Here is a 25,304-nt window from a genome sequence, read left to right as displayed (position 1 = left end):
TGCAATCCAAAACTAGCAAAGATGACTCTGTCATATTTACTTGCCTAATCAATAGCAAACAGAAAGAAAAATGCAAGCCTGATAATTTTTATAAGCAGCTGCTTGAAAATCACTGATATTAATAATATTTTAACAATGTTTCTAGTAATAGATTGATAATATTATTTATGAATATATTGTTATGTGTTATATTTGTGATAGTCTGATCTGCACTCCTAGGAACCTCCCAGGCTAGATCTGGACCTGCCAGCAGGGGCGGCTGGGTACACTGTTGCTTTCCCCCAACCCTGCTGACACACATGGCCATTGGGGTTCTCTTGCCGGGAATTTGGCAACAGAACCCATCCCCAAATTCCCAGCCCCTCTAGGATTGGGTGAAATGGCACTTCAGGATATATCCATCCCACAGGCTGTATGTTTGACATTCCTGCCACAATTGTAAATTACAATTGTCATATCGTTTCTTTGTATGGTTGGAAGTCTGAGGCTAAAAAGACAAGACGTGAGTACTTTCATTATTGAAAATTGTTGGAAATCGCTCGACATAAGCACAAGGTCAGTGTGATTACAATCTTTGTGAGTCATATTCCAATTATTCTCAGCTGAGCAAGAACCTATTTGCAGATTTCTGTGAACGATGGAGGCCATTTCAGGGGGATTTGAAAATAGTATAAACTTTGTAGTTTCAGCAAAATTTAAGGCCTTCCAGGGTCTGGTGCTGTATTGGAGAGAGAGTTTGGCTTATAGCTGGATGAATTGAACAACCATCTGCTCCCTGCCTTGGATACTTTTGAAATAGTTTTAATATACTGGTTTCTGGAGACGTAGAATGACCATATGGTTAGCAAGCTGGACTGGACAATGGTAGATGTACGCTAAAAATTCCTGCTGTCAGATGGACAGATACTTGCATCTTGGGATGAACACACAAATTGTGCAGGAATTTTTTCCACTGGGTTTGTGGGGGAAGAAATGGAGTTATTAACCCTGTTATATGAAGTTGGGACTTATGCCTTCAGAAAATGTGGCTCCCCTGAGGCTCATGAAGGCCTCATGTAATCGGCTGGAGACTGCTGCTCTTTCTTGTCTCAGAGACTCCCTCATCCTTCGCTTGCGTGGTCTCATTGGTAGGGATGTTTCCATTTATGCTTGGAGCCAACTTTAACTCTGCCAGCAGGGCTGATCTTCAAACACTGTGTCTGGTAAAAGAGGATGCCAAAGCAAGAACAAGTAAACCAGTGCCTGTTAGTGTGATTTCTGATTGGCTTGTGGTTCTCCCATAGCACCATATTGTTAGGGTCCATTATTGTTCCAGCACTTGTAATCTACTGGAGCCTGGTTAGTTCACCACCCTTATAGGGGCAATGATCACACCGCGGCAGCACTCTGAATTGCCTCGTGATGATCCTGGTGGTGAGAGAACAGAGTCTCAAGGCTAGAAGGTGATGTGGTGAGCTACTCTGACCTCATTCATAAAAAAAACCAAAAAAGGGCAAAGAACTTCACCTAATACTTTTGGCATTGAGCCCAGTAACTTGTGGCAACTATTGTAATGTCCAGGGGGTTGAAATAAATAGAAAAATGGTTTATCAGAGAAAAGAAGACTGGAAAGCAACAGCTAGATTGAGGAGAGCTGTGAAGGTCCTGTGGGTGTGGTTGTGGGTAAAGAAGAAGAGGGAAGATTCAAGAGGTGGTCCAATGAGTCTGAACAGGAGATGGAGACATATTAGAAACATAAAATGAAAGAACTGGTTCCTGGATCCAAAAACCTTATTTGTACATTTGATGCTATCAGCCTGCCATCCCTACACAAGACATTTCCCACTCTGGCATCCTTTTGACTTTGCTTCTTGTTTCCTGTCATTAATTTCAACACACTTTGCTTTATTGATGAGCATAGAGATCAACATTTATTCTACAAATTATCCCTAGATTACAGTTTTGTATGGGTCCTAGGGTGACCTTTTCACAGTTATAGTTGATGTTTTGGCATTTTTTCATCCACCTCCTATGTGGAGAAAAATAAATAAATTTTCTGTTTTGGCTTCTCCAGTAATGAGAATGCAACTAGAATTACTCTTTGGATTACATTCAAGAACATCTTGCTGTTGCTCTGGATGCAGAGAACTCATGTTCACTTTGTGGTTTCATTACTTGTTTCACAGTGGCTAACAGATGACGGGTTGATGTTTCAATTAGTCACACGTTTATAATGATTGTTAATTTTAGACATTATAAAGTATATTATAAAAGCTGATGTGATTTAGCCAGACATATTTGAGAAGTGTAAGGCTAGACAAGGACCATATGTGTTTTTATATTCCTCTTTTTCATTCCTGCACCTGGCAAGAAAGCTCCCTGAGGAGTTAACAGAGTTTGCTGTTGGAATTCTCATAGGTACAGAAGTGTCAAATATTTTTAAAAGTTTTTCTATCAAGTATTCTAGGGTTCAGAAGCAGTTGGGTATTTTGCAAAGTCAAGTGTCCCAATTTAGCAGTTTACTTTATATCACCAAAGGTCCTTCTTGCAGTTATTGTTCTCATGCCATAGTCATGACTTATTTGAATACAGTGCACTTGTCATTTCTGATTTCACCTCAGCACTATGCTATGCACAAGATAAACTTTCAATGAAGCACTCATTATTTTTGATGGGAGCAATATGCTTAATTACTTCTGCTACGTGGTGGAAAAATGTTCCCAGTACAAAAAATAAATTTCTGCTACATTTTTGTGAGTTTCACTTTTAGATGTACTTTTGACAGTTGCATTTGAATTAGTTACAGAAAAGGCATGTATTTTCCAAGAGGTTCAGCCAAGAGAACTGAGAGGAAGAACAGGTTAAAGAATGTACTGGTACACATTTCACTAGACCAAGTCTGCAATTATTTAGAAACTGGAACCATCTGTGATTACGTCGGCCATCTCTGTAAACCAGCATCATTTTTGCAGATATCAAAATTTAATAAAAAGTGTTATCATTCCAAATCTGAAAATCCAGATGACAGAGGAAGCATCTGGCCAGATTAGTTTAAACATGGAAAACAAGAATAATGTCATTTTCAATTTCACTTTTGCAACAGACTGTATTATAAAAACTTCCCTTTGCAGACACCATGTATGTGTGTGTTAACCTTGTTTTCTGATGAAATATAGGAACTCTGGAATCACTTTCCTGTAATTATTTTATGGCTATCAGTGTCTGCACGGCCACTAATTTGTGTCCTGTAAATTTAATGTAGATTTAATTTATACCTACATGAATTTATACACACAGGATAATATATCAGAGGTAGCATAGTTTAGGGCAGGGAACTAGGAGTTAGCGCTCTTGGATTCCAATCCCAGATTTGCCATTTACTTAATAGGCGACCATTGTCAAACTAGTTAATTGCCCTCTGCCTCAGTTTCCTCTTGTTACATCAGTACCAGCAATAATGGAAGCCATCCGTTAGTACTTATAAAGAGCTTCCTTTCTAAATTCTAAGTAGCATTAATACATATTGAGGCTATTTTTCTTCCAGTAACAAGCAGTGCGGGAGTACTGTGTCCAGTTTTGGCCCCCCACTACAGAAAGGATGTGGACAAGTTGGAGAGAGCCCAGCAGAGGGCAGCAAAAATGGTTCATGGGCTGGGGCACATGACTTCTGAGGAGAGACTGAGGGAACTTGACTTATTTTGTCTAGAGAAGAAAAGACTGAGGAGGGATGTAATAGCAGCCTTTAACTACCTGATTGGGGGTTCAAAAGAGGATGGAGCTGGACTGTCCTCAGTGGTGGCAGATGACAGAACAAGGAGCAATGGTCTCAAGTTGCAGCAAGGGAAGTTTAGGTTAGATAGTAGGAAGCATTTTCTCACCAGGAGGGCAGTAAAACACTGGAACAGGTTACCCAGAGAGGTGGTGGAAGCTCCATCCTTGGAAGTTTTTAAGACCCAGCTTGGCAAAGCCCTGGCTGGGATGATCCAGTTGGGGATTGTCCTGCTTTGAGCAGGAGGTTGGCCTAGATGGTCTCCTGAGGTCCCTTCCAACCCTCATTTTCTATCATTCTATTCTGTGTGCAATTCAGAAATCTGAACAGGAACTATCAGAAGCAGCATATTTAATTCAGGGGATGATTCTCTTCCTCTAACTGACACACCCAGGACTCTGAGATGCCATATTAATAGCCAAACTAGCCCTTAACTGTATGCATAATGAGGATAAAATATTCTGAAATATTTTAAGAATTAGTGGCATCTGTAAGGGGATGAGGCAGCACCATTCCCAAAGTGTAGACTTTTTACAGAGGTCCAGTTTGTGCAGCTGTTTTGTTGCATTTAGTGGGACTGTTGATGTGAATAAGCAATTGCCAATATGAAAATAGAGTATGCAATCTAGATCAAAGAGGACATCTTTGATAACAAAAATGCCCAGGATATACATTGCTTGTATGTAAGGCAGGGGCATCTAGTTATTAATACCAAGTTCATAAAATGTTGGCTTTGGTTGAAAACGACTCATTTAAAAACCCGCCTTCCTTTTTCATCTGGTGCCTACTTGTGTATGTACTGCATAAGTGGATGCAGTATTGGGATCTTTGACCTCATCCTGACGGGCTGACACTCATAACCCCCGTTAGAGGTCAGTCTTCAGCTCAGGCTCATTGGTTTCACTTCCTGAAGAACATCAAGAAGAAGCGCAGCTTTCTTGATAATGTCCAAATCAAACCAAATACACACACCTTGCAGCTTAAAGTTACATACATGGAATATATTTTAGGAATAATGCAGAGGTGAAGCTTGAGGCAATGCTGCCAAAGAAAACAGAACTCAGTAAGAATGTATTTCACAGCGATAGCATGTAATGTATTGAGTCATAAATAATACTTCATTAATAATTATTATTGACCTTGAGGTACTGTAGGGCCATGATTGGCACAAGGTGGTGTTTTTACAGCTGATTTAATTGTTAGTGTTGAACATTTTAAGTTACCTGGGCACTTACAGATCTTTTTGAGAGCTGCAGGAGGTCAAACACATTGTTCCTGTGCTATTTCAGACCTGTAGAACTTCAAAGCCACCTACACAGAGTCCTCCCTAGATGCAGCAGATATTTCCAGACCTTTTGTGCACTTTTGTCCTGTTCTTATTTTTAAAAAGCTGGAATCAAATAATGTTTCATGAACAATGGTTATGTCAGTAGAAATACTTACAAGGATGCTGGGAACATTTAAAACTAGTCAAACACCCACATCTCAGGTGTTAGCTGTCAGGTAATGTTAATATAAAACACTCCCTATTTTTGTCAAAACAGTCTGCAGTTATGTCTTCCAGTATGTTCTTTTGCTAACAATTCTTTTAGAGAAAACAGGAATGTTTTTGTTTTGCCCATGCAAAATTTTACAGGCTGTTCTGCTAATTACATTTTATTTTTTTCCCTCAAACTTGGGTTTGTCCTTACTTTTATAATCTTACTTGAAGAAGAAATATTCTTTTGTCAGTAACCTAATCCCTCTTTTTTGCTCCCTCAATTCCATGTGCCTTTTCAATTGTTTGATGTTTCCAAAACCTAGGCTGCTAGATGGAATATGTACATTGTTAAATGCCTCAGTTCTAGGCTTTAATCGCCAATCCTTCTTTGCACAAGGTAACTTCAGTTAAAAGAAGTCACACTGAAGGATGCAAAGAGTTCATCTTAATGGTGTTAATAAGAGAACTGAAATGGAGGGGGGAGGAACTCTTGTGCGAGTATGATTGAGTCTTTGAGGCTGTTAGTTTTGAGGTAGAATTGCCCATTGACTTGGCTGGGGAATTTTGCTGGGAGATGTGTCACATAGTAGTGCCCTTAATTACCTGTTCTGAGACTCTGCATAGTTTTACGTGTTTGGTTTGCCAACTTTAATTCAATTCTGAGCTCCACTGTTAGCATAGTACTTTTGTGGAGACTGCCACATGCAGGGACTTTCTCAACCCAGCACAATTTGGGCTTCCTTTTCTAAATAAAACAGGTTTGCCATTTCCGACTCTTCTTTTCCAGGACTGTGCTGTTGTAGTTCAGTGGCTGTAGCTGTTCACTGACTCGGCTTAGTAGCTGCAGACTCTTTGTTCCAAGACTTGAAGTATATTTTCTATATTAGTATATGAGTTTTTTGATGGACTATTCTTGTCAATGCTGACAGCTGTAGGGTTGACTCTGATTGGTCTCAGTTGAGGTTTTGGCTGGTCTCCCTTGGACTTTGGATCATGCTTAGCTGTGAAAAATATGCTCCCTGTCATAATGTGCTTAATAATAATGATTTATGTAGATCCATATGTGACTCATTAAACAAGAAAAGGCCTGAAGCTGACTTAGTAGTAGCTTACATTATCATTATGCAGGCAACATACATTGATACATACAATTACATTGATTTCTGCCTTAGATTTCTGCTTCCTAGGGATTGCATGTTGCAACTGTGTTGTTGTTTTTTTTACTGTTCCTCAATACCAGGTGCATCTTTTTACATCTCAGTTTGTCCCTCTCTCTGACATTTATCCACTGTGGTTTTACTTTTAGTGTTGTAAACTGTTTACATTAGGAAAAAATGAACTATGAAATGGAGGCTTCATAAATGTTATTAAGGCTGAAGAACTAATCCCAAATAAATGCAACTACCTGGCATCATTTCCCTGTGTGTGTGCACACACATATACATGCATGTGTTCTAGGGGTCCGCCACTAAAGATTTTCTAGACAATGCCGGTAGCTGATTATTAATCAACCATATTGGCCAATGCTGATTTGATGACTGATTTACTCCAGTGGAGAGTAATTTAATCAGTGGGGTGAGGAGCGGGACAGAGCCATAGGCAGCTCATCCAGGGAGCATGGGGGTGGGGGTGGCTCTCCTCCGCTACGCATACCCCATGGGAGAGGCATGGGGAGGGTATGTACCCCCCCAGATTTGTGCACAGGGTGGATGCAGGCTGCTCACTGTGGGCTTGGGGTGCCCTCCTCTGCTGCCTTTCCCTTGCGAGCCCTACACTGGCCACACAACCCCTGCTCGCCTGGCATCAGTGGGTCAGTGAGTTGTGCCCCCTGGTTCCCGGTGGGTAGGAGGTGTGTGGCCAGCGTGGGGCTCCCAGGGTAAAGGCAGCAGAGTGGAGAGCCCTGACCCCACAGTGAGCGGCCCACATTTGCCTTTGTCCTGCTTAGCTCTGCTCCACTAAACATCCCTGTGCTTAAAAATGGTGGTTGCAGTGCTTGAAATAAAGCTCATTTGCTGTGGGCTTGGGGCTGTCTGCCCTGCTGCCTTTGCCCCAGGAGCCCCTCACCAGCCATATGTCCCTTGCCTGCCCAGCAGCGGAGGCACAACTTGCTACCTCTACTTCTGCTGGGTGGGCACGGGGCTCCTGAGGGAAAGCCAGCAGAGCAGAGAGCCCCAAGACCACAGTGAGCAGCCTGCATCTGCCCTGCACAAATCTGGTACATGCCTCTCCATGCTACCCCTGGGGAGTCTGTACAGTGGCGGGGAGTGTCCCCCCAAGACAAGCTGCCCATTGGTTCCATCCTGCTCCCACCCCATGCTCTGCCCTGGCTTCTCAGGGCCCCCAGCCCCTGCCCCACTCCCTTCCTCACCATGGGAGCCTTGATCTGCCCCCCCCCACCCATGCCCCTTCACCTCCACAGACCTTGCTTGCAAGGAGCTGCTTCCCACACTGCCTGGCTGTATTCCTGGCCATGTGCATGCATGCGGTTGCTCACATTCACACAGTGCTCCTTGTGTCTCGCTCCTGGCATCCCCAAGCAGGGCCCCTTGCAGGTCACCATTTCCCGGGGGAGCCCAGGCATCTGGGGGCCCCGGCCTTGTGGTGGAGAGGGACCCCAGGACTAGAAGGCATAATTATTGGAAAGCATTATCGGCTACAATGGCCAAATAAAGCAAATAGCCAATAATCTAAATTTCCATTTTATTGATGCTGATCTGATAGGCAACTAATATATTGGTGCACCTCTAATGTGTTCCCATATCTGGAGTATCTTGGCAGAGAAGAAATGAGCCTCCTGCTATTCTTTAATCCTCCTCTGAAAAGGCCTGCTTCTCATTGGAGACAGGAAATTGTATACTAAAAATTAAATATGGAACATGGATGCAAGACTGGCATGAAGTGTTTCTGAACTGAGAGATACCTTATACAAGAGTATTTAAGAGAATATTTCCTGAAAATTTACTTTTGAATATATTGCCTACACTTTTCTGTATCATTCCTCATGAGTTTAAATGCCTTTCATATTTTTAAATAACATTGGGGGGAAAAAAAAGATAGCTTCATTTCATTGGGTGTTCGATTGGGACTCATCTGTGAATTCACTGAAAAGTACTGATGAAAATGTTGGTACACCAGCTGCTCTTCCTCTTCCTGGGCAGTATTGCTATAGCAGCTGCCCCCAGGGTTGGAAGAGACATGAGTGACCAGTGCCTCCTGAATCTGGGGGGGGGCACCTGCAGAAGCCGCTGACAGCAGCAATATCAGCCTTCGGGGGGGGGGGCCACCGGCCTCATCGTGGGGGAGATATGTGCACCCCCTACCAGTCACCTGGGAGGGAAGGAAGGGACAGTACACTTCCTTTTCAGTGGTACTGGAATTAGGATTCTCCCCTGAGAGAATCTAAAGATATGAAGGATGCTTGATTAGAAGTTGGCCTTGCTGCCTTTCAATTTGATACAGTGGGACTGAGCTTTGATAAATTAGATGAGAAATGATGCATTGTGTAACTGTCTCACTGTGTTTACTGTCTGGCTGCGTTCTTATGTTCCATTCTGAACATTTGCCTTTAACATATTGTCCAAGAATTTTACATTGTTCTTTTATAGTCTTTAACATCTGCACAAAAAATTGAAAATAGTGAATAACGAGAGATTTATATTTGATTTTTTTATACCTCTTCATGTATCTCTTAATTCTGCTTCCACAAACATAGAGAAGGACAGACATTAATCCGACTTCTTTAATGTTTGTAAAAAGAATATTTTGTGTTTCAAGACAAAAATGCAACAAAGGGGAAGAAGAAGAAACACGCACATACATATTAATAGTAGACACTTCCATTATGTCATGTAATTCAAGAAAAAAATAACTGTTCTGCTGCTGTGCCAGATCTCTTGTGGGGTTACTCATATTAAATGTTAGTACAACAGTGCACCTAGGGTTTAGTTGGAGTAGACCATAGGAGCTAAGGACAGACATTACACATAAACCGGCTTAAGTAATCAGAAACTGGTTCAAACCTGTAACAGAGTAGATGTTCGGTGTACATAAACCAGTTGGAAAATGGCTGAAACCAGTTTGAGATAAACCTGACTGAATGTAGTATCAGATTTGACTGATTTGGCTCAAACCTGTTTATGCAATGTCTGTCCCAGACCCCTTGCTGGTTTAAGATAAACCAGATTCCCTCAGCATCCCAGCATGCTCTCTGGGCTGGGTGGGGCTCTATGCTCCACAGCAGGGCTGGCTCCTCCCCTCTGATTCATAGATAGTCCCCCTTCCCCTCCCCACTCTCTGCTAAGCAGGCATCCCCTGTCCCTCACAGAGATCTCAGTATTAGATAGCAGACCACATGCTGGCTACCTCTGAGCTGTGGGACAAAGGCAGAATCAACAGATAGCTGGTAATATCCCTCTGTTGTTTTCTTAATGGGCTGATGAACACAGAGTTAGGGGTGATAAACATTACCTGCTGGGCTGCTCTGGTGGGGGGGCACCCCTCCCTAATCATAGCATCCTGCTGGGGCTTGGCCACGCCCCTCCTCAGCTCAGCTCTGTGGAAGGGAACAGAGGGCTGCTCTAACACCCCCAACTTCTAGCCTGAGCCACTGCAGGCATGTGCCTGCATTCCTGGAATGTTTGGTTATAAACTGATTTAGCCAAGCCAGGTTAAACTAACCTACAAAGACTGAATCAATTCAGGCTCAGGCTTTTTCAATGTCTGTCCCTAGCCTTAAAGTGTTCATTATAAAGGTGATACTTTTTGGGGGTTGCAGGGTGCTGAGCAACAAGGATTCAGCAAAACACCTAAGCAACTACTTAAAGTACAGGCTTGTGCCTTCTTGGATGAGTACCAGAATATTCAGCATTTGCAAGACTAAAACACATGCACTTTGTAGTGGGCCGTCTATTTTAGGATACAGAGATCTAGCATGCCAAGCAGAATAATCTCTCTTCTTTTAAGCAAATCAGAACATAACATTTTTTCAGGAACATTAGTAGAACTGAAGACCTTTGCTTAAGATCAACAAAATGAGGGCTTTTTTTCAGAGCACTGGAATAAGGTAGGGACTTTGGCAATTTAAGGACAGCCCCAAATACTGGTATATTTTTATAATTCAACTGTTTTGCTCTTCATGTTTTATAAAATTGAAAATCTGTTTTCTCTGCTTTTTTGACTTATTTTTGTGTTTGCAGTTAATGATCGGTTCTGCTTATTTCTTGATATCAGGTGGTATTGCCTGTGGGTCCAGCCTTGTATTCTCTAAGGTATTCAGGTGCCCATGGAATGCAGGAAAAGGGCTTTTAAGCAGAGTTCTGACTTTTAACCTTCTCGACTGGTTTGTGTGTCTGCCTTAATTTTGAAAAATCAGTTTGAAACCCTGTTTTTAGAGGTGTTGAGCATCCAGAACTTGCATGGGCTTTGGAATTCAGGTGTTACTCGTCTCAAGTTGGGCATCCAAAATTAGTGGATGCTTACCATATTTTTCAACACATGGATAGATTTTCTTCCTGGCTTGGTATTTTGGGACAGATGCTCACCTTGCATAAACTGTCAAAACTTCCCTCATGACCTGTGTCTTTGGTACCTAAGGACTAAGTTTATAAGGCTTTTTTAAGACCTGCTCATGTTCTGGATAATGGATCCAATTCCACCCTGTTAAAACTTTACAAATCTAGATAACTCAAGTAACAGCCCCGCCATATTTCTGTTGCATCAACTTATATGTAATATAGCAATCAGGAAAAAGGAGGAGCAGACAACAATATGCCATAGCATTATAGTGAACCAGGAAGTTGTGAATACAAGAAAATATAAGTAAGTCCTTTTGAGTGAAAAAACAATTTAGCACCCCGGTATCTCAACCTGAACAAACAGCCTGAGTGAACCTCAGTTTGAAGAAATGCAGTCTTTGTTCAAATGAAAGGATCTTTCCAGTTTTCTGCTCATAGATTATCAATGGTTTTGAGAGAATTCTTCAACAATTATTAATGTCATCACATTTGTTTGTATCTTAGATACATAATAATTCTGTATAAAACAAAACCATTGCATGGATTAAAAGTAATAGTTAGAAAAAAAGAATTTAACATTTTGAAAATACTCTAAACCACTATGTATCAGTTGCCCTGAAATGCAGAATGTGGTATATACTACTCAATATTGTATTTCACCCTGTGCCTTAATATGTATGTGCAGTTGGCCCCCTAATGTTAGAGTTGCTGAGGGCACTGTGACCATAATTTTTCCCCCCTGATTTTTTTAAATAGTTTAAAGTTAGTCTATTAGTTTTCTCCTTAATAGCCTAGTTTCCTTTGGAAGAGGAAGAAAAGGACTGGGAAAATACTGGTGTGACATTATTGGGCTTTTTTGCTATCCTAGATTTTTCCAATATGTTTTTTGCCCTTTGGGCTTGATTTTCATATTAGCATTTATAATGGGCTTTTATGAGTTTTACGGTGCTTAAAATCTTAATGGGTGATTCTTTCAAAATAAAGGATCCTTGGGTGGGATTTGGTAAAGGCTATCGAGAATATTTGATGACAGCTTAACTAATTACACACAGCAGTTTTCTGGTTTATTAAGGGCCTGTTCAAGAGTTGTTGAAGTCATTGGAGGTGAATCAGGCTCTATGGAAGGCTGAAGAGTAAAAGATTTATAGTGGCTTGATCCCAAGGAGGGTTGGACCAGAGAAAACAATTATGTGTGTCAATGAGGGAGGAATGTTGCCTATAGGTAATGGCTGGAAAAACATAATATAGAGCATAAAATAATTAAAGTTTGTATATGAACTGGGATAGTTATTTTTATGGCTTTATCAAGTCTCTGTTGTTTTGGGATATCCTTACTGATTTCTAGTGCCTAGTGGTCTTTCTTAGCAGAGTTAGAAGCAACATCACATTTTCAGCTTGGTATATATGATATATAAAAGATGTTTGCAAGATCATGTTTTTTAAAGTTTATTTTATAATGTACATAAGAGAAGAAACATGTACCATAGCTGCCAGCGTGACATAGATTATAAATCTTTAGATGCCTCTAATAAAATTGAGAGGGGGAAAAAAGTGTTTTAAAAAAACTGGATGGAGGCTTGGGTCCCATTTGTTGCAAGTCTCTGGCTAGCTGTAGATTTTAGTTAAAACTGTAGATTCATCTATTCTGGGCCTGACTCTGATTTCACTTACACTGGTACAAATCCAGAGCAACTTCATTGATGTCATTTAAGTTGCAAAAATGGAAAACTGGAATAAGATCAGAATATGTGTATTTTCATATTTAGGGAAGACTATTTTTCCACGCAGCAAAAGCCAAAGGGTTGTTGGAAGTGTTGATTCTTTAGAAGATCAATGCTCACAGGGCCACAGGAAGCTGTATAACAGAGATATTAACATTTTCACCACTGATTGGATAATGCATTTAGCTTTTTTTCCCAAATCTGCCTTCCAAGCAAATTCCAGAGCGAGCCAATGAAGAGTATGAGCTTATGTATATGCAACATCATATTTAATGTTTTGATATGAAAAAGAACAGCAAGGTCAGGGAAGAGCTTGTAACCGAGAAGCAGGGATGTTGGGCTGGGCTGTGCTCAGGATGGATGGCAGCACCATTGGAAGTGGAGGTTGCCCCACAGACTTTCCTGCTGGATGCTGCTCTCCAAGCTGCTCAGCTGCATATCGGCAATTGGATTGTTAAAAACCGGCCATTGATATCGGCCCAAAGAATCTGTATTGGTGCACCCCTAGAATGTATGTCAGGGGCCTAGGTCATGTCCACCTCTATTAACTATGACTACAAATCTAGCAGTTTGATGTCTGAATTCTAGAAACTGTGTCCTCAAATAACTGTGAATGTGACACTGAATAAGTTCCTCGCCAATGTTCTCTTGGGAGACCAGTGCAAATAAATCACTTTGTTTTTCTTCAGTGTCCTTGCCTTCAATATCTTACTTCAGTGTTTGGCAGTGCAGCAGACACTGATGCTCTCTCGGGTGGTGACTCACTGTCACTGCAACTAGTCCACACTTGTACAATTGGTATCAAATAGCAGTTTACTACAGTGCAAGTAAAAATGTGCATGTTGATGGGGGTTCTTTCCTTCTTTCCTTTTTGTTACATTTCAGAAATAAAAGCTAAATGAATCTGAAAGACTGTATGCAAGTAGAAGAATGTAAGAGATAAGAATAGAAAGGGTAACTCAAAGCTATGGTGTGTGTGTTTGGCGCTACTGAGGATAGAAACTTCACAGAGCTTGTGAAAACTCTTATCACTTTATCAGGAAGGGGATCAACAGCTATAATACTGGCAAGCACAGCAACAATGCTTATAAGCCTTAATTTGTGCCTGTTAATCCAGGAGAGGTGAAAGTGCATACAGCCATCATAGAGTGAGAGGAATCAGGGATATCTGGGGATGAAGAAAAGATTTCCCCATTAATGCATTTATTGAAACAATGTATCTGTGCTAGTGGCTTTTTTTATCCCGTGGTTACATGCAAATGGATTATTTATAATGTGACACAAATATAATGCTACTATATACACCAGTTTTTTCAGAAACAGCGTGTGAAGAAATGGACATCCAACCCTTGCCATCTGAAAAGGGTGATTGGAAGAGAACCAAAGTGAAATGAATGTGCAGTTACAAGAAATGAATGATTGTACTGCTCACTTGAGGAATTAAAATACTGTGCATGGAAGGTGAATGGAAACTATCAAAACTAGAGAAGTGCTTTAGCTAAAATAATTGCCCATGGAAAAAGAAGGAAAAAGACATCTAAAATAAAAGTGTTATTTTTTTCTAATATGCCTGTATTGTTGTGATTCAGCATTGCAGAGTGAGTTTGTTTTGAATGATTTCCCAGGTGTCTATGGGTTTCAGTGAATCTACTGCATGATGTGATGCCTGTTGCTGTGCTCTATTCAAAGAAAGCTCTCTGTTCTCTAAAGAAGCTATTGTCTTCTGGCTGGTTTTGTTTGTCCTTCTGGGCAAATCTTTCCGTTGGTGCCCTCCTTACATAAGGGGAAGCATACAGGCACCAGGAGAGATGATCCATCCAGCACTCGGCATTCTCAGGAGAGGTAAATCTGCATGTAGAGAGAAGTTCACATAGGAAGACTCTTCTTCTGCCCATGCAGAGTTGGGAGAAGACTCTCCTCCCTCAACAAGCTTTTCTGCTGTACTGAGAAACACCTGCCCCATCTACTGGTAACACCAATCGTGACCACTCACTTGTTAAATTTTACAAGCAGCACCTTCATGCTTTCTCTTCCCATGTTACCCTTTTATCCATTAGAGGAGCTTCTCATAAACACCAAAACATGCCACCGTTCTGCCTTCCAGTCCATGCTTATAGTCCTTCTCTGCTTTGATGCCATGCCGGTAGATAGGCAGCTGATGGGCTGTCACTGCTCTCACTATCCTAACCGGTAATATCTCCCCATTACCTTTTATCCACATGCTGTTTCTAAATTTTGGCTTTGCCTGTTGGTTTACAGGAGCCATTACTTTGTCACATGTTTATACAATGAGTATTACGGTGGCACAGGGGCCTTTAAGTGCTACCATAGTACCAATAAATAAACAGTCATTAACAACCTGATCCCCTGTTTGGCCTTGTTTATTCCCCTAGACAGGAGTCCTCTTGTGGCTGTACAACAGCAGCAACATTAACCAAGTTCTTCTGAGCAAACTGTCCTCCTAATTTTTTACTCATAAGCAGTGTACTGTATGCCTACCCCATGCAGGATCAATCAGGAAAGGGACAGCTCCGTTACTAATGGCTGCAGCTCACCTTCAGACTCCCTATATCTGAGGCTGCCAGACTTGTTGTGCAGGTTGTTCAGAACAGGGAGACCAAAATCATTCATTTTGGGTATTATCTGCATCTGTTATCAGTGAAGCAACAGCTGCTCCCCTTCTTGCTGTTCTGTGTTTGATCATCATGTTTCTGGAGGTATTAAATGGTAACACAAAGCTTGCTTTACCTTTAAGAAATAATTTCATGTGGAAATAAGCACTTGGGTTTGATTTTTTTTTTTTAAATTAAGTTGTGTTTAAAATAGTGCCCCCAAAGTAGAGTGACACTCCATCCCCCCAAATGCATGGTGATGTACACTGGCAAAGGATCCGGCTTTTAGTATTTTTCTTTTCTATTAATAGCATGATGCTGGTAATTTAAACTATAAGAAATAATGGCTTGAGTGATATAGATGAGGTTTTCTACAGCACCAAAGTGACTCGGGTACAAGTTTCATTGACAATGAATTATTGTGTCAAGACCAAAAATAATGCCAGAAGTCTGGAGGTTTAGAAAAGATTAGGCAAGATTTCAGATATCCCAAAGGTTTGAATTGCCTAGCTGGAATCCTGCTTTTAAAGTTGCTGCTATTAAAATCCTAGTCTGAAGGTAGCGTGCCTTTCTTGTCTTAAATAGCTTGGAAGATACTGGATTGCACAACAATAATACAGTGCGTCTTTATTCCAGAGTGCGCGCACACAATTCCTCACAGAATTAATGGGAGTTTTATGAAGAGCGTTCGCCCTGCAGAGATACAGCCTGGGAATCTGATTTTACATTAACGTGAAGACTTAAGTAACACTGATTTGAAAGTATTGCTCTGGATGTGCACCAGCTATTCTACAATCAGAATCTGGCCTTTGTGCCTGAACTCTACAGGGCACATATATGCAGTTCAAGCATGAGAAATTATTTCTTATTCTTCTGTATCCCTTTGTTGAATGTCCTTTAAATCCAAGCTGGCCATTTCCTTCTTCCCTAAAGATTATTTTTCCTTTGGACAGAAAGGAGTGTTCCTTTTGCCTCATGTATTTTTTACAGATATTTAACTAATGTTTGTGAGTCTCTGATAACTTCCTGTGACTTTGAAGTATATTTATTTTTTCTGAAAGTAATAATATAGTTTTCTTTTTGTTTACAGTTGTTCAGTGAAAAAATTAGTGGGGCAGAAGGAACAAAACTAGATGAAGAGTTTCAAGAAATGGAAAGGGTAAGGAAGCCAAGATTATACTACTGCAAGAAGAAAATCTCATATTTTTTCTTATGGTAGATTGACATTGTAAACAACATATGTGATGCATATGTGTAAGTATGTAAAAATAAGTGCAAAAATCTGTATGTTTGAAATTCTAATCCTGTCCTCACCTGAAATCTGAAAAAGTCAAATTCTTTCTGGAAGTACCAGCCAATGAAAAAATGTGGTGTTGGCCTGTTTCAATGCTTGCTCTCTCTCGCGCTCCTGTGCTCGCGCTCTCTCTCTCTCGCTCTCCTCTCTCTTCCTGCTATTTAGAGCTGGACGCTTTGTTTTGGTCTTTAGCATACATCTTTTTTTACTTGTCTTATAGATAAATGTTGACGGGTTGAGAAATGTCTTCATTTTTTTCTCTTCCATACATTAATTTTGAATCTATAGTCTAGATTGGCTTTAGATTCATTTTTCCTTGGTCCTAAAGGAAGAATTCCTTTTACCTATATTGTAAGAGGAAATTGCTGTGCAAGTAAGAATGGCAATGGCAAGTAACTGAATTCAAATATGAGTATGTTTTAGATGCACCTGAATGTGGGTAATGTGGGCTAGTACGTTTCGGACCCGTGAGGTCAGAGTGGCTGATACAGTAGCAAGTGTGATTCCACAGTGTGGAAGTAGTATATGTAAATTGTGACTAGAAGTAGGTCCTGCAGGTTTAGTTATTCATTTACACTCTTTGGGTTTTTGAGCTTTCTCAACCTGATGTGCCAATTCAGTTTTTTTCAGCATCAGTAATGGGAGATCTGATTCAATATAAAAAGATTTGAAAATGATCCCATTTTGCATTAATTTTTATATAAACCCTTTTAGTTTACAAGAGCAATACATTGTACCTAATCAGCAGATAAATTCTTTAGTAAAGGGGTATAGTTTAGTTATGTCTTGTTACGTTTCTCTTCTAGAAAATTGATATCACCAATAAAGCAGTAGCAGAGCTTCTGTCCAAATCCACAGAGTACCTTCAACCAAATCCAGGTAAGGCAAACTCTGAAAGTTCCTCTAACAGTGATAGACTAAGACTACAAGTTGAACTTCTGCTGCATTGCCTCTTCCAAGGGTATATATTAGCCCCTCTGGGTTGTTAATATTGTTAGGGAATCTGTAACACACAGCATATTCACAAAAGGCAAAGAGATCTCTCTTTGCCCTGCCCCCTTTCTTTTTAAGCAACTTCATCTCCTCTTCCAGGTGCTATAACAAATATTAGGTAGTGAATTTACAGTGAATTTCTAATATCAGTTTCTAAAATAGGGAAAGGAAAGACACCTGTATTGGCCACTGGTTTGATCTGTTTGGGTCAAGATATGGGGCATTAAATGCTTGATCCAAAGTTTACTCCAACAGAAAGACTTCACTTGTCTTTAATGGAACAGAGTTTGATCTTGCAGTCTTTCCTTATGCAAGATTCTTGTTCATGTTGGTCACAGCTGTACCTGCCTCATGAACCATGTGAGATATGTGGTTGGAAGGAAATATCAGTGTGTTTTGCCTGACTAGGGACATGTAGGATTAATGTATTGATTAAGGCTTAATGATCAGCTGGGAGGCTTAAGATGCAGCTACTGAGGCCAGTGCCTTTAATTCCAGGAAGGCTCAGTGCAAGGAAATTATTGTATTAGGAGGCTATTTTATGATTCAAATGAGGGGTGGATTGGAGGAAACACTTCAAAAATAATGATCCGTTTTTTGACTCTGTACTGTGTGGGATACAGAAAAATTGCTAAGATTACCTTGTGCCTAAAAGCTTTATAGATTTCATAGACATTAGAGCTGGAAGACCTTGGAAGATTGTTGAGTCTGGCCCCCTGCCCCAGGGGCAAGAAGTCAACTGGAATCACAGGATCCCAGCAAGATAAATGTCCAATTGACTCTTAAAGGAGTCCAGACTAGGTGCTTGCACCACCTCTGGCGGCAGTCTATTCTAGGCCTTGGGGGCTTAGACAATAAAGAAGTTCTTCCTTCTGTCCACGGTGAAATGGTCTTGGAGGAGTTTGTGACTGTTTGACCTTGTCATCCCATGGGGCACTCTGGTGAACAACCGTTCCCCCAGATCCTGATGTATACCCCTTATATACTTACAGGCAGCCACCAGGTCCCCCATGAGCATGCGCTTTTCCAGGCTGAAGAGTCCCATAGCTCTCAGCCTCTCTTCATAAGGCCTGTTTTCCTGCCCTCCAGTCATACGCGTGGCTCTCCCCTGGACTCTCTCAAGCTTCTCCACATCCTTTTTAAATTGTGGAGCCCAGAATTGGATGCAGTACTCCAACTTCAGCCTCACCAAGGCTGAGTACAGTGGGAGGATGACATCCTGGGATTTGCCAGAGAAGCAGCTATGGATGCAAGCCAGAATTTTACTTGCTTTGCCAGCTGCAACATCATATTCATCTTGTGGTCAATCATGACCCCCAAGTCCCTTTGGCCATGGTGCTAGTAAGCATAGCACTGCCGAGCCTATAAGCATGCTGTGGGTTTTTCTTCTGAAGGTGGAGAACCTTTCATTTTTCAGAGTTGAAGGCCATCAGGTTTTCATCCGCCCATTTTCTGAGCCTGTCAAGGTCGGCCTGGATCACCATCCTGTCCTCAGGTGTGAACGCTTTACCCCAAAATTTGGTGTCATCAGCAAACTTGGCCACTGTGCTTCTGACAACAATTTCTGCATCATTAATGAAGATGTTGAAAAGAATAGGCCCAAGGATGGAGCCTTGGGCCCAACACTGGAGCCAATTCCCCAACCAAAGGACTGTGATGTAGCTGAGGCCACAGTTGGCCAGTTTTTCTATGAGTTGATCGTGGGTTACCAGATAAAAAGCTTTTTAAAAATCAAGATGTATGATGTCAATCTCTTCTCCCTTGTCCAGGTGATATGTCACCTGGTTGTAGAATGAGATGAGATTGGTCAGGCAAGACTTACCGTCAACTAACCCACGCTGCCTGTTCTCCAAGATGGGATAGACATTGCTTGAGCTTCCAGGATCACTTCCTTGAGGAGCAAGCACTCTTCCTGAACTCCCCTCCCCTTTGGATTGAGGGGAGGGGAGTTCCTTACCAACAAGCCTCCTGAGCTTGTCGAAGTCAGCTCTCCTGAAGTCGAGGAGTTCTGCTTTGCTGTCTGACTTGCTAGCTTTACAATGGATGGTAAAGGTGATTGATCAGCTCATGGTTGCTGTCTCCCAGCTTCCCTTTGATTATTAGGCCGCTGTTAAGTCATGCATTGCTTTGCCTCTCATCGGTCCGTAGACTTCTTGAGTCAGACAGAGCTCATCCATGCACATGAGGAAGCTTTGCGACCATTTGGATGTGGCCGAGTGCTCTTCCCACAAAATGTCAGGGTAGCTGAAATTTCCCATGACAACCATGGACCAGGAGAGTGCAGCCTCAGCCAGTTCTCTGGCAAATTCCTGGTCAAACTCTTGATCCTGGTAGGAGGTTGTAGCAGACTCCCACCATTGTGTCCCCTGTGCCTTGTTTGCCATAGATTTTAACCCAGAGAGTCTCACACCGTCCCCCCAGGTGCCAATGTCAGCTTGCAGGGATGCGTAGCTTTCCTTGACATAGAGAGTTAACCCACCCTGCCCTTTTTACCACATGATCTTTCCTGTACAAGGTATAGCCATCTATACCTGTGGCCCAGTCATAGGTAGAGTCCTACCGGGTCTCCGTTATCCCTATGAGATTGTAAACCTTGTTTAGCAGGAGGACCAGTTCCTCCTGTTTGGTCCCCAGGCTCCTGGCCTTGCCTTCCCTACGGATGACTCTGGGGCTGGGGTAGGGGTGGGTTCCTTTGAGTGCCTTAGCCTGCTGGGTTTACAAAAGCTGTCCAGTGGGCTTGCAGTGGTGGTAGTCCCCCCATCCCCTGGTGGGCTCAGTTTTAAAGCCCAGTTGAGCAGGTCAGCAAGTCTGCCTGAGAAGAGCCTCTTTCACAGTGGAGTAAGGTGGAGGCCATCTCTTCTCAGCAGCTTGCTGTCTCTCTCACCGAAGAGTGGACTGTGATTGTGGAAGCCAAAGCCTTCACGATGACACCGGTGCCACAGTCTTTGGTTGACTACCTCAACTCGACTCTCCCTCCTCAGCCCATGACCCACAACCGGGAGGAGCAAGGAGAAGATCACCTGCACCCCCAACCCCTTAAGCCCCACTCCCAGAGCCCTGTAGTCCCTCATGACCTGGCTGGGATTGCTCCAAGCCATATCATTTGTGCCCACATAGATAAGGAGCATAGGGTGGAGTTCAGAGGGCTGGATAATCTTTGGGCTTCTCTCCACTGTGTCCTAGCTGCGGGACCCTGGGAAGTAGCAGACCTCCCGGGATAGGGGTTGGGGCGGCAGATTGCCCCATCAGTCCCCTTCAGGAGGGAGTCTCCCATGACGAACACCCCACATTTCATCTTGTGGAGAGTAGGGGTGGGTGATCCGCCCTTGCCTGCAGGAGCTGGCATCTCTGCAGACTTGCTTGGGGCTGCAAGAGGTTCATACCTGTTGCAAAGCCCCAGAGGGTAGGGGAGGTGGGCCTTGGGGCCCTTGACCACCTTGGTCCAACCCCCTGGCTGGATGGTATGGGAGATCCCTGAGTCCTCCCTTGTCCTGGAAGGTGACCTTGGTCTACTTTCTACCTTCAGGGGGTGAAGGGCCTGGCAGTAGGAGTCTATCTCCTGCTCACCATCCCTGATGGCACGCAGTCTCTGGACTGCAATGTGGAGCTCCTCTATCTGGTGCCCCAGAGACTCCAAAGTGGAGCAAACCTTGCAGGGGGAGTTGGCCATGCTCCCAGTCCCATGATCCTGGAAACATGCCAGGCAGCCCCTGCAGCTGAGAGCCAGGGTCTCCATCTGCATGGAGCCTGGAACCATGGGCTCTGTCTGGGTGGAGGCCTCTGAAGTGCCAGAGGGGGAGGCCGCAGACTCCGAGGGGACTCTAAGGGTGCAACGTGTGCCCATCCACATTGTGCCACTGGGAGTCTGGCTACTGATGGCTACTGATGGGATTGCCTTCCCTGGGGGCTCGCTGGCAGGGCCTCAGGACCTCTCGCTCACCCTCCTGTGCAAACTCCTGCATTAAACTTGCACACCGGGCCCAGAGGCATGCCTGTTTGCACATCCTGTTCACGAGGCTCCAGTCCAGGGCTGGGTGAAGTAGGAGCCAAGGAGGAGTGCATGATCCTCCTCGGCTCCACTCGGCTGCCTCCCTGCAGCTGAGCTACATCCCTCCCACCACGGGCCCCTGCTTACCTACAGGCAGGCCAGGGCTTGGGGGTCCTGGGGTCTCTTGGGGGGGTCCCTGGCCTCACAGGGGTGCAACGGGCTCACACCCATGTGTCTCGCTGGACCCGGGACCTGAGTGTGGCTTCTGCCATTGCCAGGACTTTTTAAACTGTGCACATGCGCAGAAGGGCCCGCTGGTGCCATGCCACTCTTGGGGGGGTTAGGAGGATCCCTCCCTCCCCCACTGAAGGAGAGGACAGGTAATTCTGCCCCCCAGCAGCCCGATCACGTGGCTCCCTGTGTGGCTGGACTAAGTAGAAGCCGGGGGGGGTGGAGTGTGAGTGTGACCCTCCTTGGCTCCACTCAGCTGCCTTGCTGCAGCTGGGCTACGTCCCTCCCACCACAGGCCCCTGCTTACCTGTGGGCAGGCTGGGGCTCGTCAGGGGTCCTGGGGTCTCTTGGGGGGTCCCTGGGCTCACAGGGGTGCAATGGGCTTGTACCCGTGTGTCTAGCGGCAGAGCTGGGACTGAAGTGCAGCTTGCGTCGTTTCCAGGCCCTTTTTAAACTGCATGCATGTGTAGAAGGGCCTGGTGGTGCTGCACTGCTCTTGGGGGGTGTGGGGGGGGTCCTTCTCCCCCACCGAAGGAGGGGACAGGTAAGTGCCCCCTCCTTTCCCCCATCTCACGCGCTGGCATAGCTTGTCTAAAAATCTCTCCCAGCTATGCAGTTAGTCCAGTAAAAGTTATCACCCCCTCAAAATCTGTGCCTCTAGTACATGTCTGGGAGTCGAGTCCACCAGGAGTTGAGGTGGATGTTATCTAGCTGGATTTTGAGAAGGCCTTTGACACGGTATCCCGTACCATCCTTATAAATAAACTGAGGAGATTTGCCTTGGATGATTATATGGTAGACTGGGTAGGAAACTGGCTCAAGGGTTTACTCAGAGAGTGGCAGTGGATGGATCAGTGTCAACCTGGAAAGATGTGGGCAGTGGAGTCCCTCAGGGCTCAGTTCTGGGCCTGGTGCTGTTCAGCATCTTTATCAGTGATCTGGATGAGGGGGTGGGAAGCACCTTATCCAAATTTGCACATGACACAAAAATATGTTGTGAAGCTAACACCCTGGAGAAGAGGAACCAGATCCAGGCTGGCCTAGACAGGTTGGGGAAGTGGGCAGAGAGCAACAGGATGCAATTCATTAAGGACAAGTGCAAAGTGCTGCATGTGGGGAGAAAGAACTGCTATCATACCTATAGGCTGGGGGGCAACCTTCTTAGCACCACTGAGGCAGAAAGAAATCTTGGAGTCACTGTTGACTCCAGGATGAACGTGAGTCATCTATATGATGAAGTAGTCGGCAGAGTCAATTGCACCTTTTCGTGCATCCGTAGGTGCTTCACAAACAGGTCCAGGGAGGTGATTCTCCCTCACTGATAAGGCTGCAGCTGGAGTACTGAGTCCTGTTCTGGATACTGCTGTTCAAGTGGGATGTGGACAACCTGGAGAGCAAAGACGAACCACTTGTCTGATTAGAGGCCTGCAGGGAAGGCCCTATGAGGAAAGGCTAAGGGACCTTAACCTCTTCAGCCTCTGCAAGAGGAGGCTGAGGGGGGACCTTGTGGCAGCATACAAATTCAAAAGGGGAAAGCAACATGAAGTAGGCGACGATCTGTTTACCAGGGCATCCCCTGGAATGACAAGGAGCAATGGCCATAAGCTACTGGAGAGAAGGTTTAGATTGGACATTAGAAAAAAGTTCTTCACAGTCAGGGTTGCCAGGATCTGGAATGGGCTTCCAAGGGAGGTGGTGCTCGCCCCATCCTTGGGGGTCTTCAGAGGAGACTGGACAGGCACATGGCTGGGTTCACATGACCCCAGGTTTGGTGACCCTTTTCTTGCCTGCCAGGGGCAGGGGGTTGGACTAGATGGCCCACTGAGGTCCCTTCTGACCCTAGAATCTATGCATCTATGAACGTCAAGCCATTCTAAGGAATTAGTTCTCAGTGTTTTGGCCAGAGGAGCCAAGCATTTGAAGGGGGAGGAGTTCTGCAACCTTTCACTTAAATGAAAACATGAAATGACTGTGGCTGCTTTCATATACATTTGGGATCAGATCCTATTCTGTGTACAAAGTGTCTAAGTGGATTGGACAGTCCTGAACTTCCTGCTCAAATCTCAAAAAAATGGTTGATGCAAAAGGTGGTTGGGTCCTCCTCTTCCTTCCAGCTTAAGGTTCTTTTGTCATAAGGTATTAAGTGCCTTCAGAGTGTTACAAAAGACACTATATTCATGGTTTGACTCGAATTTTTGGACACCTGAATCCACTTAAGCATCATAGAGGTGAAATAGGATCATCAAGAAAAGATGACAACTTTTCAAAATAGAGACCTGCATGTAAGAGTCATGTTATTCTTCATCCAATTAGATAACTGATGCAGTCAGGTGATCCATATATCCAGTGAAAACTTCTTTCACATCTTGATTTTTTTTTTTAACTTTCAGTGAAGTGATCAAAACACATTGCTCTAAAACACAATTATTTGCTGAAATTATTTTTGTCCGAATCTTTCAAATAATGTATTATTTAGAGAAGATTCTGTAAAGTGACACTTTTTCATTCATTTGCCTTTAAGCATACAGAGCTAAACTGGGAATGCTGAACACTATGTCAAAAATCAGAGGCCAGGTTAAAACCACAGGATATCCCCAAACAGAAGGGCTACTGGGGGACTGTATGCTGCGGTTTGGCCGAGAACTTGGAGATGATTCTACATTTGGTAAGTTTGAGTAACTCTCTTGTGAATATCTCTGTATTTCTTGCATGGAGAATAATACTACCTAGATGTGTGTTGTTGCTGACAATTATCAGTTGTAAGTTGACAAAATAAAAGTCCAATGATCATATATCAAGAGGTGGAATAAATATCATGTGATACTTCCAAGCATGTATTTTGCTGTCTTATAGGGAAGGCTGATGTCATTGCCTACTAGTAAGGTTACTGACTGCTTTTTGTAAGCATCTGTTTAAACTGCTTATAGTTTTGTTGGACTTCAGCTATTTCAGCTGATATTTTTCATGGTGGGCACCTGCCTCAGGCTGATTAATTTGTTTATTTAAATGCCAACCAAAATGGGTACAGCTGTCCTCAAGAATAAGAGCAGGAAAAAATGTTGTTTATCGAAAAACAATATTATAACTTTTATTTTTGAACTGCGCTAGTGTCCCCAAGCTTTGACACAGGGAGTTGGAAGTTGATGGTGAGAGTGATGTCCTTTATGTGGTAGAGTACCTTTTGTTGCCATCCCTATGGCAAGCCACCTGAAACTGGCCAAGTTGTAAGTCTTTGGAAAAAGGGCTGCAGTCTCTAAAGAGTCCATATTCATTGAGCATGTTCTAATTTATCAGTAGATTGTTGACCTGATTGGACATGTGCTGTCCACACAGAGGATATTCCACAGAGACTATATCCATGAGACTATATCCACAGAGAATATATCCACGGAGGATATTCTAGCTTGGAAGTCTGGGCTTTGGAAGTCATTTTCCTACAATTGCTGCTCCTGGCTGCTCCAAGACAGGGAGGAGCCAGCCACCAGAACTAAATGCAGAAAGCCTGTTTGTCTTGTGCTGAAAGTACCATCCCTTCTTGTCCCACACATTTGTACCCAGACAGTAGGAAGGAGGAAGCAGTCTTATTGGAATGCAGAGGAAACAAATGTTGGACCGTGGGGAAATGAAGGAATATATTGGAACAACTCTGGACTGTGACTGGGGAGGGGCAGAAACTGTGGCTGGAAGTTTGGAATGGAAAGACTGGGAGGACACAGGGGCACTA

At 43.4% G+C, this 25,304-nt stretch overlaps 1 protein-coding gene across 3 annotated transcripts in view; it reads left to right on the top strand.

The window, feature by feature from the left end:
* SH3GL3 (SH3 domain containing GRB2 like 3, endophilin A3) overlaps nt 1–25,304 on the top strand; it is a 99,339-nt gene that overhangs the window by 50,935 nt on the left and 23,100 nt on the right. For all 3 annotated transcript variants that reach the window (XM_090028962.1, XM_090028960.1, XM_090028961.1), the window contains exons 2-4: nt 16,165–16,233; nt 17,175–17,247; nt 24,102–24,245. In XM_090028962.1, coding sequence (XP_089885088.1) covers nt 16,165–16,233; nt 17,175–17,247; nt 24,102–24,245 — 286 coding nt within the window. The remainder of the gene's footprint in view (nt 1–16,164; nt 16,234–17,174; nt 17,248–24,101; nt 24,246–25,304) is intronic.

The sequence above is a fragment of the Crocodylus siamensis genome, chromosome 15 (genome assembly GCF_052110815.1).
Source record: "Crocodylus siamensis isolate JL-2025a chromosome 15, ASM5211081v1, whole genome shotgun sequence".
NCBI lineage: Eukaryota > Metazoa > Chordata > Crocodylia > Crocodylidae > Crocodylus > Crocodylus siamensis.
The sequence above is the reverse complement of the archived record's forward strand: the minus strand, read 5'-3'. Positions and strand labels throughout refer to the sequence as shown.